Below are 20,829 nucleotides of genomic sequence, written 5' to 3' on the forward strand. Positions count from 1 at the left end.
TTGAACAACACAATCTCCAAGATCTATAGAGTCCCCTAATCAAATCACATTAGCCTACGGGAATTCGAGGAATATGTTGTCTCTAACAATCAACTGCTTAAGAAGGGTAAATTATAGTCCTCCCTCCCCAAAATTGTTTGTCCCCAAGCAATTGCAAATCTAGATGTTGTAATATTTGTTCACTCTCCCGTGCTGCATCCTCAACTGGTAGGTTCTTCCATTTGACAAGATATTCCTTAATGTCCTCCATATAATATGCTCCCTAACATCAATGATAGCCTCAAGAATCAAAATCAATTTCCCCTCCCCATTCAACAATGACCTAACTTCGAGGAAGGAACCACATTGTGACCAAATGCCCTTTAAGTTGTGACACATGAAACACATTGTGTACTCTATTGCTTGCCAATAACTCTAGCTCATAAGCCACTTCTCCAATCCTTTTAAAGATTTTGAAGGAATCATAAAACCATGGCTTAAGCTTCTCCAACCCACTCTTCTTAGGAGTGGACTACCTATATGGCTGTAATCTCAAGTATGCCATGTCATCCACCTCAAAACTGTGCTCTATGCAGTGTTGATAAAATATAACTTCTACTGATTTTGTGCCTATTGCAAGTTTTCTTTAAGAGATTTCAACATATCATGACTTACTTGTAGTAAATATCTGGCCTTAGGCACTCTTTTATCCCCAAAAGGCAAATTAATGAAGCTTGGAGCTTCATACCCATACAATGCCATGAACGATGACATCTTGATTGACATGTGATAAGTAGAATTATAACAATACTCCCCAAGGTGTAGCCATCTCACCCATGCCTTCTATTGTCCTTACATATAGTTTTTGAGGTACCCTTCCACCCAGTTGTTTACTCTCTATCTACCCATTTGTCTATGGGTGACAGTAGGTACTAGGAGTGAGCTCAATCCCAGTCAATTTAAAGAGTTCTTGCTAGAAAAGACTAGGGAACTTGTTGTCACTGTCACTCACAATACTCCTGGGCATCTCATGAAGTTTAAATATCTCTCTGTAAAATAAATTTGCTACCTATGTTGCTGTATATGTTGCTGAAATGGCAAAGAAATGGGCAAATTTTGTCAATCTATCAAAAACAACATATATACAATCCTTACCCTATACCTTTGGTAGCCCTACAATAAAGTCGATAAAGATGCACTCCCATTTCTGATTAGGAATAGGAAAGGGCTGCAACGATCCAGTTGGATAAGAATGTTCATTTTTATTTTGCTACCATGTGGGACATTCCCTAACATACTTAAGGACTTCATTTTTTAGTTCTTTCCAAGTAAATCTCTCCTGGATCTACCTGTATCTTTTGAAGAAACCGGGGTGTCCAACCATAGGCACATCATTTAATGTCCTCAAAACCTTCACCTTAAGTTTTGAATTAGGTACTAGGTAAATTCTCTCTTTTTAATAGATCAACTCATTAGTCACATTGAACTTATCATCCTATATGGTGCCCTCAATAATACCTATAGCTCGAGTCCTTAGCAAATTCTATTGAAATCATCTCTCTCCAATCAGCAGTGATCTCTACTAAAGAACATAAATGCGGTCTTCTACTTAGGGCATCTACAACAACATTTTTATTTGTTTGACATACACAATGTCAAAGTCATGTGCCTGAAGCCTACTCACCTATTTTTGTTGTTTGTGATTAAGGTCCTTCTAATTTCCAAGAAGTACTTGATGCTATTATGGTCAATTTTAATTGTGAACTTCCCTCCCAAAAGATGATGTCTGAACTTGGCCAAAGCATGAATAATGGCCAACATCTCCTTATCATAAATCAAATAACTCCTCTCAGTTTTCCTTAACTTTCTACTCTCAAAATTAATTGGATGCTTATCTTGCATTGAGACAACCCCTATTCCCTCTCGAGAAGTATTAGGCTCCAACTCAAAAGGCTTGGAGAAATCAGGAATAGTTAAAACTAGGCAAGTACACATAACCTGTTTGAAGTGATCAAAGCATTGTTGGGTTGCATCTAACCAAGCAAAGGCCCCCTTTTTGCTCAAAGTTGTAAGTGGAGCTACCACCTATGAAAACCCCTTCACAAATCTTCTATAAAAACCACATAACCCAAAAAATCCTTTGAGCTATGAGAGATTGGTGGGTGATGGCCAATCCATGATTGATTTGATCTTATCTAGATCCACTCTAACACCCTTATAGATAATGATGTGGCCAAGGTAAAGAATCTCTTTCATGCTGAAATTGCGCTTAGACTCCTTGGCATACAACAATTCCCCTTCTAGGATGCTCAACACCTCATCAAGGTGCCTCATGTACTCCTCCCAAGTCTTGCCAAAAATCAAGATATCATCAACAAAAATGAGAACAAACTTCTGGATTTGCTTACTAAATACCCTATTCATACAAGATTGGAAAGTGGTTGGTGTATTGGTTAAACCAAAAACCATCACCAAAACCTCAAAGTGACCGAAGTGACACATGAATGTTGTCTTCTCCACATCTACCTTTGACTCGGAGCTGATGATAACCCAACCTCAAATCAATTTACGGGAACCATGAAACTCGTCTATAAGATCATCAATGCGAGGGATGGGGTACTTGTTCTTAATTGTTATCTTAATTAGTGCCCCATAATCAATGAACATGCACATTGTTCCATCTTTTTTCTTAACTAGCACTATAGAAGAAGCAAATGAACTCTTGCTAGGTCTTGTGTGTCCCATATCAATAAACTCTTTTGATAGCCTTTTCAATTTCATCTTTATGCCTCTTTGGATGTCTGTATGGTGTGGTAATCACTAGTTTGGCATCCTCCTCTAACTCCATGACATGCTCAATCCCTCTCTCTAAATGTCTCCCAGGAGGTATACTACTGAATACTTTGTTGGGCTTAGACAACAAAGATTGAACATCTGGATGGTAATCTCTTTTCTGTTGCTCTATAACTATAGGCATTATGATGCATTCTGCTACCCACTCTACCTAATCGTGTCTGATTAGCCTCTCCATTCTCTTAAAGGAGACTACTCTCAGACCATCGTTTGACATACCTTTGAGGACTATTTTCTTCTTATTTCACTCAAACCTCATCTCCATAGCATGCAAATTCATAGTGAACTCCCCAAGAGTCCACATCTAGTACATGCCAAGAATCGCATCGATATCCCCAATATTCAACACATAAAAATCATCTTTCAATTCACCCACCCAGCTATATACTCACATTAGAGATCTTATGAGTGCAAGTGAGTTTAAATCCCTCCACAACCATTACATTAACACCTTCAAAAAAAAAGGTTTTGAGTTCCCTTTGCCTCATCAATGAAATTGTGGGTGGCACCTGTACCAATGAGAGTTACTATTCATTGCACACATCAAACACCTTGACTTTGAATGATCCTACTTTCTCAAAACTAGAAAGTTGAGCAATGGTTCCATCACAACCTTGTTCCTTTTCCATGTCTTCAAATTAATTCTCTTCATCACTAATCTTTGAATCTGTCTGCTGATCTAATTTTTCCGAAGCTATTTCATCTACTGAAAAATACTCAATATTTTAGCCTTTGCTTTAATAGCACACATGTGAGATGGATCACATGGCTCCCTGCATTGAAAACATAGTTTTTTTCCTCTTGGGATCATAGAGCTGATCACTATCCAACCTAGTTGACTCATGTCTAGTCTGATTCGGTTCCTTCTAAAAATGTTTTTTGTCTTTGTCCTTCTTATGTAGGAATCCCTTTGATTGAAATTTACTTTTAGAATAGAAAAATCCATATCCCTATCTTTCTTGATGGCATCCTATAACAAAATTAATCCAGCCTCTCAAAGGATTTGATAGTCCATCCATGAATAAAAACAAGTCTCCTCTTTGAAATATCCATCACGACCCCCATTGCTTAAGTTGTGCCGACTCCTTAAAATACAATTTTGGATCCTTCTTATCAAATCTATCATTTAACCTCTTTGTAGACTTTGCATAAGAATCAATCTAGTCATGTCATAAGGTGATCATTTTGTGATGCCACCACTCATGAGCACTACCATCTAAGTGTATAATAGCATACATAATGGCCTCATCTTCTAGCATTGGATTAAGCTAGAAGTGTCAAATTTCTAAAGTCATGCTCTAGTGGTAGTCTTTCCAAAGAAATCATAGTAAGGAATCGATGATTTGTCCACCTTTCTCTGCAACTCCTAGTTATGTTGTCTACCACCTCTATGGGGTCTATGCTACCTTTATGGGGTCTATGTTTCATTCTAAGATTCATGTAGTCACATAAGGACAGTATGGCTTGGAAATCAACATTGGAATCCCTCTAATCCAATAAGATCTGATCTTGTAACTCATGTTGTGTTGGTCCATTATCCACTTGGGGGTTCTTCCTTGGTGGGAAATTAGGAATTAAGGGTCTTGAGTTCGTTTATCCAGCACTAGTTTGTTGATTAACAACCTTGTCATTAACTAAACCGTGCCCATTTCCATTGTTCCTATCTTGCATGTTGTTAAAATCTTTGTTACCTCCATTGTTATTGCCATTGTTATTGTTGCCCAAAATATGTTGTGCCATCATGTTACACATCTAAGCAATTCTCTATTGTAGATCATGTTGTCCTCTAGCCAAATCATTAAGAATATCCCTTGTGCTTGGCTCTGCATGATCTTTGTGCTCTTTGTGTTCTCTATCACCCATGTTTACTTCACAACACCTACTAAGGGATAAATATCACTTGTATCACTGCAAGTGGAAGAATCCAGATGTAATCCAAGGATACCCAAAATAGTTTCTCCCTTTGGAATTTGAGGGGGCTACCAATGAATTTTCCTTTGTTCCTTGTTAAAGTACCTCTGTTCTCTTTCACTAATAGGAAACACAGGTTAGAATGAAAGACCAGCTCTGATACCAATGTAATAGGCACCCTACATTTTTTTTGTCTTTTGTTTGTTTTCTAAGTGCTGAATGTGAGGGTTTTGGAAGATAATATAATGATACAACAATACATAATTCATGCAATATTGCTTAGGAAAAATGAACACAAATATTCAATATTTGAAATACCCATAAGTTGGAAATTACTTTCAAATTTATTTTAGAGTTTTGGCAGCGAACAAACAATGAAACTAACAATACCCAAAAGGCAAAATAACTTCAAATTGATATTACAAACATACCCAGAAGCTGCAATACATTACAAGTCTGTAAACAAACACTAAACCAACAAACTAGGGTTTTGATAATGGCTCCAAATCTCTTCAAATCTGCACTTCCCCCAGCAAACTATAAATAAATGTATTGAAATGTAATTTCTAGTACTGCAGCACAACACCGTACCAACGGACTATAGCAATGGTACTGTAGCATAGCCCTGTAGCAGCATCACTGTAACAATGTCACTATAGCACAACACTGTAGCAGTGGTATTGTAGCCTACTCTAAATTCCTTTTTTTCTGCAACAAATGTCTTCAAAACTGCCCCTTTGTGCTTAGGAATTTATATAAAACAACCCGAAGATACAAGCTGAAAAGCTTTGCAATAAATCTCTTGCATAGTCTCTAAATGAAACCACCTACAAATCCACTAGGAAAGATCTTTCACTTTCGAAATGGATTTCCTCTATGAAGTTTTTCATCCTCACAAAGCTCTTGGAAGAACATTGTTCAACCTACACTATTCCTTTATAAAATTCTCAAGCATGAGTTGCAAATGAGCTCCCAAAGCTCTTTTATTTCCCTTTGTCCAGTTCCAAGGCCCATCTTGGGAATATAAATATACTTTACTAAGTTTTAAATCCTCCTTATGTCTCCCACATTAGACACCCTTTTAGAAATAAAACATTAATGCACTTTTTCTACTCTTTATTTCCCCTTGGTCTCCATTTAAATTACTTTTTAATATTTAATAACGTTAAGTTAAATATTTAATTTAACTTTATAGCTTTAACATTATTAAATAAAATAATATCCATTGATTAAAAAAGTATCACCAACTCAATATTGAATCCATCAACGAACCATCTAAAGATGAAACTATCGCCAACGAACCAAGTCAGTGCCCAATTTGACACTTGCTAAAAATAGAAAAATTAAAACTAAGTGCCTAAATACACTCTAGAAAGTATCGGTTGGAATATCCTACTGAACTGAACTCACTTCAACACTTAGAAATGCCATAGAGGTTGAACAACATGGTATCCAAGATTTTTGGAGTCCCCTAACCAAACCACATTAGCCTATGAGAATTGGAGGAATAGGCTAACTATCTCCAATAGTCAACTGCTTAGGAAGGGGACATTATAGATTTGAAAATATATCAAATGGTCCAACAACAAGAAGGAAGCAGTATATCAAACTATTTGACCCAACTACAAACTTGATCATCGCTGAGCTCAATCTAAAGTAAATATTTTATATGTTTCAATTTGCTAGCTAACAATTTGATGAAATGCACTAAAATTTAGAATGAAAGATACATGTTTGACAAGATGTTGAAATGTATAATTGTTTCTTATCTTTTCTCATTGTAATACTAGAAGGTTGTACCACTAGTAATTGCTCTTTTGTTGTAATAAAACCTTGGACATTAGTATCATTAGATCTCATTTTAATTTTTATTCATTCTCTACCTTATATGGTGAGAATCAAAATTAGGGGAGTTAATTCACCATTGTGACATTAATGCGATTTTTTTTGCACTCACTATTAACCAGTTTTGCTAGAGTAATTCTATGATTGTTTTAAATTGTAAGTTAATTAGCTTGCACCAACACTTTTCAATTAAATTTTCTCTCTCCTCATTCTTACTTTGTGTAATGTCCCCATTTTCAGGTTCTCTATCAATGTAGTTGTCATTGAATTTTTGGGTTTGTGTTAGCTTATTCAGAGGCGAAATTTGATGTTACTAGTGAGCTCAGATGGTTTAGAGAAATCATATGACACTATCAAATGTTATTTGACTTCTGGTTTGGGCTCCAAGATTCTTGGAGGGAGCTTCTATTTTCAGTAAGTCACCCAGTTAGGTCTGCTTATCATCTTTCATCATCGGGATCTCTCTTATGCAGCCAAAATTCAATTTTGGTGCATTTCAACCATTGTCGCTAATTGGGTGCATTATTGAGCTATATTTAAGTAATTTCACTAAGGTTGAATTTGTAATTAAATTTATTTATCGAGCATCTTAGTGTTATAGCTCAATGGAAAGTTTTAAATAATGGGACACTTAAAAGTGACTTTAAGTGCCAGAAATGTTTTAAAAGTAAACTAAATCACTTTTTGGAGTTAAAAGGCTTAATAAATTAATAAAGTGATTTTAAAAGGGAATTTGTGGAAATTTCCCTAAATGGATTATAAAAAGGGGAATTGAGAGCTCATTTGGTATGTTAAATTTATTATTTCTGCTATTTCTCTCTAAGAAAACCCTGTGTGGTTCCAGAAATTTGGACTTGGTCCATCTCAACCTTCCTAAGGATGATATTCCTCATTTGGTATGTTAAATTTATTATTTCTGCTATTTCTCTCTAAGAAAACCCTGTGTGGTTCCAGAAATTTGGACTTGGTCCATCTCAACCTTCCTAAGGATGATATTCCTCTTGAAGAAGACTAGCTACGGTGGTGAAAGATCTACTCTAGTTAGTATTTGTTGGAGATATCTTGCAAGTATTTCACACTGCATTTCTAGTTTGGTTTTGTTGAGTTTTGTTTGAGTTTCGAGAGCTTTTGGAGAAATTTTCCAATGCAGATCATACCATTCCAACTACCCTAAGATTCACATTTTTGCTCATATCTGTGAAAATAAGTCCTATCTTATTCTAGGTATTGTCTCATGGTTTTCTTATGGCTGGGTAATGAGGATGCATGTATAATATGTGGGTTTTGATTTGGCATTTATTTTTCTAGCTCAAGTCACCCTTGCAGGTAGCACCCAACTTGGGCATTGACACATGGGAATTTGTTAGGTATAACTTGTGTTTGAAAGCTGCAAAATCATCTTTTGGAGGCATTTAGTGTCTACACCACCATTTCTATCCATTTCATGACCTATGGAGAAGTTATTGAAGATTGGCATCCAAACTCCAAGTGCAAGGTAGCTGATTTCAATACCAATTCAATATATTTCATTGCTACATTTTCTGGGTATCTTTAACTTAGAAATTTAATGCTATTTAATGATTTGGGTTGCTCTTACTTTTGGGAAAAAGTGTATTTTCAGATCAGAAATAAAATATGGAATTTTCAGCTTCATATATTTTTGAGTTTTGTCAATTTTGGGGTTGTTAAATTGCTACAAGTTACTTTATTATCTGCACTTGATTTGTCATCTCAAAACCATTGCAAAACACATACAAAACAAAAAAAACAAAGGCAAACAAGGAAGCATATTACACTTTGTATGCTCACCTTGCCCATTCTAGAAACTAGGTGATCAACAAGAGTAGAAATGAATTGAATTGATTGCAAAAAATTATTGGTATTTGAGCTAACACCTTGTGGGGGTTATTACAATTGAAGAGTTTTGAGAAGGTGAAAAAAAATGGTGAGGATAAATGCTCACCTTGTGAGAAAGATTTATATTCAAAGAGGAAAGCTAATAGATTCAAGGATTAGTAGAGGGATAGACCTACTAAAATAGGAAAAGAATTAAATCCCTTATAGAGGGAGGATTAGTAGAGGGATAGACCTACTAAAATAGGGAAAGAATTAAATCCCTTATAGAGTTGGCAAAATTATTAGTAATAGAAGACCCTTAAATGTGATCCTCTAAGAGTTACATAGAAAAGAGATAGATGAATGGGATGAAGCTAAAGAGGATGGGTGAGATGGAGTTCGTTTTGTTACCCCGGAGAAGGGGAAGATATTGAAGATTACAATGCAAGAGAAGAGTTTAAAGATTACAACGGAAAGGTATGCAACCTATCACAAGATGAGGCCCAAGATGTTTTAGCAATGGAAGCGGTCCACATTAGAGATGAAGTTGTAGTAGAGATAAAGAACTTTGGGAGGCCCATATGTGATGAAGATTTATTGGTTTTAGAGAACATAACTACCTAGAATTAACTAGAGGGATGTCTAGAGAATCCCATTATTGATGAAAAGGGAGTAAAAGATCATCACTTTCTTAGAGAAAGAATGGAAGTGATTGAGCAGGAAGAAAAGTAAAAACATTTATTGTGTGGTAAAGGAGGACAATGAAAAAAAGGAGTTGCCTTGTGAACAACATCATGTAGAGTTAGTAAATGAAGACTTCCTCTCAAAATATGTATTGGAAAGCATTCCTAAATGGCATAATTAAAAAGATGAGGAGACTCATATGGGTATTTTTGTTTTGTAAGGTTTATGTGTAAATGCAACAAAAGGAGTACAAGTGGTGAAAATAGAAATGATGATTTTCAATAGAGGACCACTAAGCCTTCAAGAAGTTAGGAAAAGGAAAAAAGAATACATTGGAAAGGAGGAGGATCTTTATTCCAACAAGAGGTTAGAAGAAAAAAAGACAAAATGCGATGATTTGCAAAGGTGTCTAATTTGTTGGAAGGAAACACCATGGCTTGGTTCATCAATTCAAAAGGATGGTTCTATGATCTAGACCAAATTCTTACTTGGATGTTTGATGTAGTAGCATCTTAAGGTAAAACAATTCTATATCACCAAAAAATAAAATATAATACTTAATTTTCTTAGTTTGTTGGTTTATTTTTGGTTTGTTTCATATAAATTAGCTTTAAACCAAGAGTTTCAACATTTTGGAAAGAAGGGGAGAATGATGCAAACAAACTCCTCAAACTCAGGGGGCAAGACAAATAGATTCCTAAAAACAGGAGGTATAGTGAATTGCATTTGCTAAAATTATAAGTGTTTTTAACGACTCATCCTTTTGAGGAAATAACAATTACATGCATGTAAAAATTGGAGAATTGGAGTTAAATTAAGAGAAATGGATTTGCGAGCAAAGAGAGTAAATTTAACTAAAGATATCTGATGATTTAAAGGAAATGAATAGGGAATTGATTTCTTGTACATCAGTTGAATCGAGACTTTTGTAAAGCCCTTTTTAGATGTAAATATAATGTGACTATTTTTATGAACACTGTCAGACAATGTAAGTTTTCTTCCTTTTTTGGTAACTGTATTTTTGTTAATGAATATTATTCTCTATGATGAACCGAGGTGTTGCATCATTTTGTAGTGTCCCCTTTTTTATCCATTCCAACCTTCTTGGAAACTCCAACTTTCTCAAAAAGAAATATTGATAGTGACAAGTTCTTGGAGCCAATATGTGCACACCATTACTTTCCATGTATTAATCCGACATTTTGAAAGCACTCCAAACTTTTTTCAAAAGTCCATCATCCTTGGATAGTGCCAAATTTCCTTGGACTAAAGTTGGAGTTGGAGGAATTATTAGGACAATTTAATTGTCTTATTTTATATTTTCCATAAGACCTTAGGATGATTTAAAAGAAAAAATTATTTAAATAATTAAATATTAACATTGTTGAAAAAGTAAAATTAAATAATAACATATCTCATTATTTAAAAAGGTTTTCGAAATGTGTAGATAGTGTCGCTAGGATCAAGGTGCAGAAAAGTGGTCATAAGGACAATTTATGTTAGTTTACTAAGGAAAATAAAATGTTTACAAAACAAAAAAGGAAAAAGTTCTTTTTCAAAAAAGAAATATAAAACAAACAGCAATTTTCCAAAAAAGCAAAAAATGCTCTCGGAAAATTAGTGAAAAAGAAAAAAAAAATGTATTTTCCTAAAAAGTCTAAAAAAAGTTATAAAGGAGAAGAGTTTTCAAAAAAGACATTATATTCTTTTTGAAGTTATTTCATTTCTCAAGAATGAACGCACTCATTTTCTCCATTTTCAAGGACAAACACCCTTCAAAACTTTGAAATCTTAAAGGATGAAAACCCTCGTAGTTTTCAATGTAGTTCCATCCAAGGATTACCAATGTGCAACAAAGATTGGTTTGGGGATGGAAATCCTCATTCCATTTTGAGTGATTTCATGTTGGAATCACCATTGTGTTGAAAGTTGCAGTTTGAGTTTCAGATTCAGTGGGTATTTGGTTGTGTTTTATGATTTTCAATATTTTGGATATGCAGATGTTTTTCAAATTTCTAGTTTGGTGTGTGATTTCAGTGTGTTTTTGTTTTCCATGCTGCTTCTGGTTATAATTTCAATTTTGGGCTATGGTGATTAATTTGTTTACTGGTCACATAAAAAGAATCAGCTTTAAAAAATTTATCAGCCAACCATAGCTTTTGAAAGGAGTCAAATTTATGACTGCCATAACATAAGCTTCCTTTAAGGTGATATTAATGGATACTAGCTATCATCAATTGATTTCTATAAATTGCAACACTTTTGTAATGTTTTAAAGCCTGCTGTTCCATTCTTGGGCAATTGCTAAGTTGGTCAATTATGCAAACCAAATTGCTACACCAGTTATACCAGTCCTTAACTATTTCCAAATTGTGCCATACAACTCATAGAGCCATCCAGTTTACTTTGCAGTACTATTTATTTGGTTATATTTATTCTTGTTGATCATACAAAGAATTTCAATGGTTAATAGGCAGGTCAGCAATGAGGCATTGACATCTTCAACACATTACATCTCAACATCTCATTCTAGGTAATAGTTTATCTGCTTTCAACTTCATGCGAACTGTTTGATAAAATGCTCATATTCAATATTATGGAAATATATATCTAAGTTTGGTTCAAATATGTTTGTTAATGAATATCATTCATCATTGTAATGATCCAGAAAGTATTCTCCTAGATTCTTTCATTTCCAAGTATTTTCTTTGTAATATATCCTTGGATGGTAGTACTACTGGATACCATATCATTTCTATCATTCTCTGCCTTGCATGGCATGAACCGAAATCAAGTGAGTTAATTTGCCATTTTGGTATTGATGCAACATCACTTGTACTCACTATCAACCAATTTGGCTAGAGAAATTCTATGATAGTTTTAAATTGTAAGTTGGTTGTCTTGTTGCCAACACCTTTCAATTAATTTTCCTCTATCCTCATTCTTACTTCATATGCTCTCACCTTGCCCATTCTGGGAACTGGATGATTAGAAAGAGTAGAATTGAGTTGACTACAAAAATTTACTGGGATTTTAGCTAACACCTTGTGGGGTTTATTACACATTTGTTCTACTACTTTGATCAAAGATGCTTTGCCCTTTTTCTTTGCAAGGTTGCCAATTTCTTTCAACTCATCACTAATGTTTGAGGCATTAAGTGCCCTTTAGATACAATTTATTCATGTGTAAATGGAGAGAACCCGGTCAGGTCTACTAGGGCTTAGGCTCCTTAGCATCCCAACTATCATTTGAATGGTCATAGATCTTCTTCTTGATATTGGAAACTCTCTAGAACCGTTATTTCATGGCACAAATCTTGAAGGCAAGCTCATTTCTAGTTTCCTCTTTACCACTAGCAATTCTTCAACTTTGAGCATTAAAAGAGGTTCTAGGTAGAATCAACTACCTCCTAGAGTTATCTAGTCTAACTCCCTAGCTCTAGACTTGCCCTAATGAGAATTCTTAGACTCTACAGTGGTACGATATTGTGATCAATGTTAATAGCATTGGCTCCTTTAACGCATCTTAGAATATTAATACCTAAAAATTTCGTTACCCCACCTAGGTGGTCTTCATCTACTTCCACTACTTTGTGGGGTCTTCCCCTTGCACATCTATTTAAAATTTAAATAAAAGAGTTACTCTTTTTTAGGTTAATCTTAGTTTAACCATTTCTTTTTTTCCCCTACCTTTCTTACTTTGTTGAATTTGCTTCAAGTCTAGGGTCCCCTTTCCCCTAGTTCTTTGCTATTGTACCTAATGCACATTCTAGTCTCTTCGACCTATTCTTGGACATTAATATAATTTATTTAATTCTTTCTTTCTCTAAATAGCTCTATCTATTTGTTGAATACTATGAAGTGCTATGGAGTAGATTAGTTGAGGATGTTGTATCAAACGTTTTGAAAAGAGTTAAGTATATCTTTTTAAGATATAAACATTTAAAGAAAAATACAGTAATTACCAGTAGACACGAAGAAAGAAGCGATATTTATGTTAGAAAGAGAAAATACATTTCAAACAGACAAATTCCCATCATTTTTTTGGGTACTTATGGGAGACTATTCAAACAAGAACTCTTCACAAGCAATAGTAGAATCCAAGAAAATTAAAAATTCTTAAAATCTTCAAGACAAAATATCTGAATTTGCATACACAAGAAAGAAAATGCAGAATCTTCCAAGAAATACTGATAATTAATACTTCGTAATGCATTCTAAAAATTCATAAGTAATAGCCAGTAGAATTCAGCCATTTGCCTTGGAAACCACTTCTTAGGTACAATCTGTCTTGGTCAAAGAAAATTGCAACATCATAGTTATCACTAGAGATAATCCATTCATTGCAAGAGAAAAAAGTGAGAAAGTTCATTCGTCAAAATAGATAACCTAAAGAAGGATAGATAAAATTGGAAACTAATTGAAAACACAGGAATACTTGGATTCCATGCACTCCAACTAATAAGGAATTTCATTACTACTTTAGGATTCTTAGTTTAAGTAATGGTGCAATAGAAAAAGTGTTCCCCCGTCAAAATATTTAGGTGAACTATTATCCTAATATTTTACCATAATTATGGCGGGACTATATCACCATCTTCAAAAATCCAAGAGGACAATCATACCCATGTTATATCCACAGTTCAAAAATGCAAGAACTGAGAAAAACTGAAAATTGTAGTGATATGCTATTATTTTCCCAAATCCTAAAAAATGAGGTAAAAAGCATCATACCAACCAAAAATCATTTTTCCTGCATGCTACAAAAGAAGGCAGAAAGAGTTTTTCAGGATCCTGAGATTCTGAGAAGCAAGACTCCCCAACAAATACCTAGGCTTCCTAATAACTTCAAGGAATCATGCATTGGAAAGTGTCAGTAAACAGAATAAACGAGGAGAAGGCTGAGATAGGAAAGACAAATCCAATTTGTCAAAGATGACCTTGAAGCCATTTGAGTGTATATGTGCTCACTACGTCCATTACCATTTTCAATTTCTAAAGAAGTGATTAAAGGAACTTCCTATGGAGAGAACCGTCCAACTAGTTCAAATTCCCAATTTTGTCTTGGTAAAAAATTAAAAGATGTAGAGAAGAAAGACAATGTCAAACATCTGCAACCTTTCCAAAAAAGCTTTGGCCATTAAGCTAGGATGGAAATTACATGAGCAAAATATGCAAGCCAGTTAAACAAAAATGTTTGCGAGAGCCAAACAAGTAATGGAACAATAAAGAAACATCTCAAGGGATTATTCAATAGTAGAAAGTTTGTTCCATGACCTTACGAAATGAGGAATCATCTTCCATAAAGGTCAAGACAGACTATGTTGGGAACCGAATAGATTTAGAAAATGAACTGCTCGGTCTACATATGTCATTATTATTTTATTACCAAATAACTTGACAGTGAGAAAGAAAGTATGGGAAAAGGATTTGGATTAACAAAGCATTTCCTAAGGTAAAGGCCATCTGGCTTCTAGCCTTACATAGATGTCTTAGCAATAGATAGCTTCCAGAAAGTGCGACAAGGGACCCTCAATATTTATGTAGTGCAAAGAGGATGAAGAAACAACATTCAATTTGTCCCAAAAGTGTAAATAGACAGGTAAGATCCAGGGAGAAAGTGCATCTTGATTTGACAAACAACCGGATGGAATGAGATGAAGGACCTAATATAGTCCTGGCCAAAAATTAAGCCAAAATCTGTTTGCACTTAGCTAGTGTCGCAACTTACACCTTTTCTGTCTACTAGAATATATGGATATAACAGGAAGGAAGGATATTGAAATATGAATCGAAAATTCCCAACCTTTCATTCATCATGCAAGTCACTGTTTTCTTTCCCCGTGAATGAGGGTGACCCTACGTAGTTTTGAAAGTGTGATTTTGTGCTATTCACAATTTTGGGAACTCCCAATTGGCTATAGGCTCCTAAAGTTCATAAAAGAAGTGATAAAATACTCCGTTGCAGAGCATGTATTACACACACAGCAAAATGATAAAAAACGTTTTGCTAAAAGCAATGAAATAAAACAAAATACTTTAGAATGGGAGAAGATATAAGAATAAATAATCAGTTCCTAAAATCAAACATACACAAAGCAGGATTTTGTTTACATTTCCTAAAATCAAACATACCCAAGATAGGATGACGTTTTCGCTTCATATCCATCTTGCACTCAGTGTTCAAAGTTCTCCTTTTGCCGTTTTCTTCAGGTAAGAGATCTTGCACTGCAGCTTTGGCAACTTCAAGGGGTTGCAATGCTTCAACTTTAATACCATTGGACGTGGGGATATAAGGCTTTCTATTTTGTAGGCAGGTTGATTCATCTACATCTTTCTGTGCGTGTGTAGGAACAGATAAATTGATCTCAATTGTGACATTGCTGGGCACTCCAGATGAAGAGTTGATATCAGGCAATTGCAGATTTAAATCATCAGCTGAAGGCAGAGGATAACATTGGTATTCACTATTCCCACTTCCAAGCAGTTTAGACTTTTGTTTCTTCGTAATTTCTCCAGTATGTAAGTACCGCAATACATCAGGCTTAGATCGGAATCGGTGGCCAGAAACAGGGTCAAAATAATACTGCAATCGAAACACATACAATAGTCTCAATAATTTGTCTATTAAGACAACGATATACAATTAAACATCTTTAAGCCTCATATATATTTTTCTTGAATAATATTCTTTGGAATCTATTGCTTATAATATAGGTATGACAAGAGACAAGGACTACACTTCTTAAGGCAACAGTCCTAAACCTCTTGTAGAAAACAAAGAACAGACCTTATCCCTTGTCCCTGCTGTTGAGCCAGTTTCACGGCATTTCATTTCTGTTATCCATCCTTTCGGAAGCCAATCAGGAGAATCAACTACAGTTGCATCAGTCCCTATGTTCCTTTGCTTCCGCCTCTTGCTGACAAAGACTTCACTAGATCTAATTGGAGTGACCTGACCTTCTACATTATCTTCGTTGAACATTTGTTTTAAAGAATTTCCTCCAATCGTGGAAATCTTGCTAACTGATGCTTCTTCTGGATGTACAACAGGAGTGGGAGGCTCTGTAGCAGGTTCCTCTTTAACAGAATTATTCATGTTCTCACTCCTGTATTGGACTTTGTAATGAATTGCTGGAGTCAGAAGGCTCTTCTCTGTACTACACATTTCAGAAACTCAAAAGTGAAATGTTTGGGCAAACTTCTGTTAACTATTTCAAACACAGTATCTGCAGGAGAACTGTTGCTGACTATAGTTTTCCTGAAAATTTCCAACACCCAGATGATATTAGAATTTAACGTTTTTTATTTCATCAGAAATGTATGTCTAGCAAGAACAGATGTCTGGGTAGGCTGAAGGACTTGCTTGTACAAATTTTTTAACGTCAGCAAAACTCAAACCATTATTAAATAAATGGTAACTGAAACTCACAGCTAAACAAAACTCTGTTCAAAGATTTCTAGCATATTTGTCTTTGTATAGAACATTAAATAATATATTCAAAAGAGTAAACAGGAAGTTATCAGAAAGACAGAAAAAAAATGAATTATATTAAAATCCACAAATGTCAATAACAAGTTAGTGCAACTGGAAAAAATGTAAGTAGCTTAGAATAGAGAAGAGGGACCAGAATATAAAACTATGTAGAAGAATCTTTTAATAATGATTTACCAAGCTGTTATAATGCATAAAATCACTACCAACTCTACTGAGCTATAAAAGAAAAATAAATCTCTCTCCAGCGGGAATTAGATTTCAAATATATATAGCATTGAAAAAAAAAAAAAAAAATTATATTGCACTTTCAAGTGAGATTGTTAAAATCACATCTACTTAAGCCTCGTTGTATGAGTTAGCTGAATTTTGATAATATTTTAGTTCTCATTAATAAAATATATTAAGAATTTCAAATTTAATCAGTTCATAAATAGTTGCAAAGGGTTTTTGGACAATAAAAGGATCTAGGATCAATAGAATTTACATTGAGAGAGAATTCCTTTTGGTGAAAATATTTAAATAACATCTACTGAAAGCATTGTAATCAGAATTGAAAATTCAGTTCGGTTTGAGAGGCCAAAGATTTTCGGAAACCAGAATAAAAAATAAATAAAAAATAAAAGACTGGTAAAATTTCCATAGGAAAGGAAAATCCAGTCCAAATCAGACAAACCCAGATCTGGCTGAACCTGTTAACTATGACTGATAGTGATGAACAATAATCTCATCCTATAAACCAACTGACCTTCTATAAAATTTCAAATTCTTAATAATATAATAATAAAGATTGCAGACATGTAATTTCTGCAGTTTATGATACTAGTATATATTACTTCAGATTTTGATTGTGTTAAAGGAAAAAAAAATCGTAGAGTCAAAACGAAAAGCAATGCGTGCTTATTAAAAAAATTTCAAATTTATGAAGTCCAAAGAGAGCTTTTAGCCACAATCGCAGCATTCTAGATCTCAATCGTAACATTCTTTAAGCAATAGGAATTTGGTCAGTCGACATTATGAAATATCAACTTTAGGCGTCAACTGCCTGCAAATTTACACTTGATTGACCTTACAATAATAACAAAATACATGAAGGTTTAAATTAAGAGATCCACTGGAATTTCCCGACTGACATTATCGGATATCCTTTTTTTTTAAGCATCAACAACTGCCTGTGTATTGAATGCTCAAGTTATAAGGTACAATTACACATATGCTTGGGATTATAACCTCTAAATTAAAAGAATGAAATAAAAAGTATTCATTCTTAAATTATTAAGAGACTCATGCACCTAAATTTCCACGGACCAGCTATGACTTGAACCTCAAATCTCTTTTCGGTGCTCTACCACTGGCTATTCATCTCTATGCAGTATGTAATGTGGATTATTCTTCTAACACCTCGCTCAAGCCATATGTTTATTACTGGAGCTCCTAATCTTTCATTACCGTGTTTATTTCCCATCCCTTAAAGTTCGGGGCTCCCAATCTAGCTCCAGGCAAATAATCTTTTAATCGAAAAACACACTACGATACAACCTAAAAGACGTTAAAAATTCAGCCTCTAATGGCTACGGAATGCTTCAAAACATTGCAAACAGTTGATCCCAATAAATGCCTTCTGTTTTTCCTTTTAAGATTTCAAAATAACCAACAAATTTCAACTTTAACGGACTTTAAACAGAGTCCTGCCATCTTGAACTGCATTTAGCAGCAAAAAGGCTTCTTTAAACAAATTCTAACCTTCAAACACCATATGCTTATTGATTTTTGAATGCAAGAAAATTTTCTAAAAACACGTTCTATTTCAGATTTAAACAAGATTTATACAAATTACTACTTCAGATTTAAACAAGATGTAAACAAATTATTAAGATTTGACTACTTGTTTCGTGAATCTTACCTGGCTTTTACTTCACTCTCCACCACAACTCCTGGAAACTTGAAACAGTTTTGTTTTCATTCCAAAAGAAGGAAAATTACCGTATTCAGAATAAAGTGCAAGGTGAAGTGGTTTCAATTATGGAAACAGAGAGGGACAGTGGAAACCGTTGGTACAAATTCTACTCTCCCTCGGAAAGCTTCTGGTGTACCGTTTGTTGGATTTAGACCTCACGCTTTGACCCTGACCCTTGGAATTCTCTTACATTATGTTACTGCCACGTGTCAGTAAATCAATATTTTAAAGTGACAGGTGATAAGCATTGGGAAATGAGATTTCCAATTGGCTACTAGGACTAATTGGGGAGTTGTGCCTCGCTGTAAATATTAAAAAATGAATTTTTGAAATATTTTTTATTATTAAGTGGTTTTTTATTGGTAAAGGTGAGTGTTTTATAAAGAGTTAAATTAAAGTTTAAGTCTTATTTAATAAAAAGGATTGATATTTTAATGGATGAGGATGAAATTTGGTAGAATGGTAGGTGTCCAATTTTGGGATTTCAAATTTCAACAATTTTTTTACATTTTTATGTTATTATTAAGTGTTAAGGTTGCATTAAGTCAATTTGTCTCTTTATGTTGAATTCATTAGTATGGAGTTATTTGCATTGTGGCAAACACGTATTAATCTTAAAACACACATTTTCTAGAGTTAAATATGTTAAACTGGTGTAAAACATACATTCACTATTTGTAGAAGTGATGAACCTGTTATAAATAGAATAAGTGTAAGTTTTATTGCTTTTTTTTTAATTTTTGACATTGTGTTGAATTTACTTTTGTACGTATAGATGCTTTTAGGGGGTATGTTTGATGGTGAGGAGACCAAAGTAATACAAAATCACAAAAGTACATAATGCACTAAAAAAATGTTGAGGGGATCTTCTTTATAGATTTCATGTATCCTTATTATACCTCCTTGCAATCACATCTTATCTAACATTTTTACTTCTTGGGATGTGAATCAAAACACTTTTAAAGTTTTCATGAGTGGACATAGAGTGGTCTCACACTCTTTCTAATGTTTATAATACACTTAGGGTCTTCACCTTAGGGGTTAGGCTTAAACTTGACAACCCCTAGGAAAAAAGGAAGATATCAAGATTTAATACCTACTTTAGAAGCACTAAGGTAGATACTAGCATGATGAGGGGTATAGAGCTACATATAATATAGGGAATGGTCAATCTAACCATTAAGAAGTACTAAAATTTTAGGTGAACAAGTTATGAGAGCAATAACTAAAATGATCAAATCTAATCAACATATAGTGATAAATCATAAAATGGACATACTAAGAGCATCAATCAAATAATACAACACAAAGTTAACACTAGATATACATGGGGAGACCATTTCAAAAAAAATCCACCACAAAAGAGATCAAAAGTCTATATTAATCCCAAATACGTATATCAAGACAACAAACTTCTCCCTTCAATCTAACAACATTATAATAGAGTAACCACAATTCAATTATAAATACAACATGTTGTTTGGTCCCATGACTCCAACATATAGCAAATAAATTAAAAAAACCATAATTGGTTTCCCAAAACAAGAGGTGAATACCACAATCCAAAGTAGGCACCTCATGCGTTCCTTGTATAAAAATCTAATGCATCATTTGAATATTTAAATGCATTCTACAATATAAATATAACCTCCGCCAAGCATATTTGGCCTTCATAATACAAATTTGGTATATTTAACCTCCAAGCATTCCATAGGGGCTCTAATACAACCACGTACAAACTTAAGAATGAGAATTGCTATGTAACTCCTTGTAAACATATAAAATTGACATCTTAATGACACATTTAATTCTATTGCTTTACCACTTTTCACACACTTAACATCCTATTCATAACAAAATTATAATCATCTCAAAGCTAATTAATTAAATAAATTGTTTCCTCTAAAATTTCCTCAATAATTAATTAAATAATTCATATTTATTTAATTAAATTAACATCTTGTGTGCATTTCCTCTAATTGATTAAATAGTATAATTATTTGGTTAATTGGCCTAAATCCTCAAATCCTAATAGAGTCCCCCAATGATGGGAATATCATGTCACATCCATAATTTAATGTTAAATAATCAAAGTCATCAATCCAAAGTTAAACTATCATTTAGTTTAGCATCTATTTATCAATCTAAAAGGAAATCAAGTTTGAATCTCTATCATCTAGTACCCTAAGAAGGTCTCCAATCCCCATTTCATACATCATTCTCACACATATGTGAGACCTCTTGTCAAATTACACATCCACACGTTGTTC

At 34.1% G+C, this 20,829-nt stretch overlaps 1 protein-coding gene across 1 annotated transcript in view; it reads right to left on the reverse strand.

Moving 5' to 3' along the window:
- The window catches only part of LOC131063906 (uncharacterized), a 52,679-nt gene extending 33,967 nt beyond the window's left edge, over positions 1 to 18,712 (reverse strand). Inside the window, exons 1-3 of the mRNA XM_057997896.2 lie at positions 18,506 to 18,712; positions 15,898 to 16,368; positions 15,243 to 15,693 (exon numbers count right to left, since the gene is read on the reverse strand). Coding sequence (XP_057853879.2) covers positions 15,243 to 15,693; positions 15,898 to 16,275 — 829 coding nt within the window. The 5' untranslated portion in view covers positions 16,276 to 16,368; positions 18,506 to 18,712. The remainder of the gene's footprint in view (positions 1 to 15,242; positions 15,694 to 15,897; positions 16,369 to 18,505) is intronic.
- Positions 18,713 to 20,829: the final 2,117 nt, after the last annotated feature.

The sequence above is a fragment of the Cryptomeria japonica genome, chromosome 4, assembly GCF_030272615.1.
Source record: "Cryptomeria japonica chromosome 4, Sugi_1.0, whole genome shotgun sequence".
NCBI classification, from domain to species: Eukaryota; Viridiplantae; Streptophyta; class Pinopsida; order Cupressales; family Cupressaceae; genus Cryptomeria; species Cryptomeria japonica.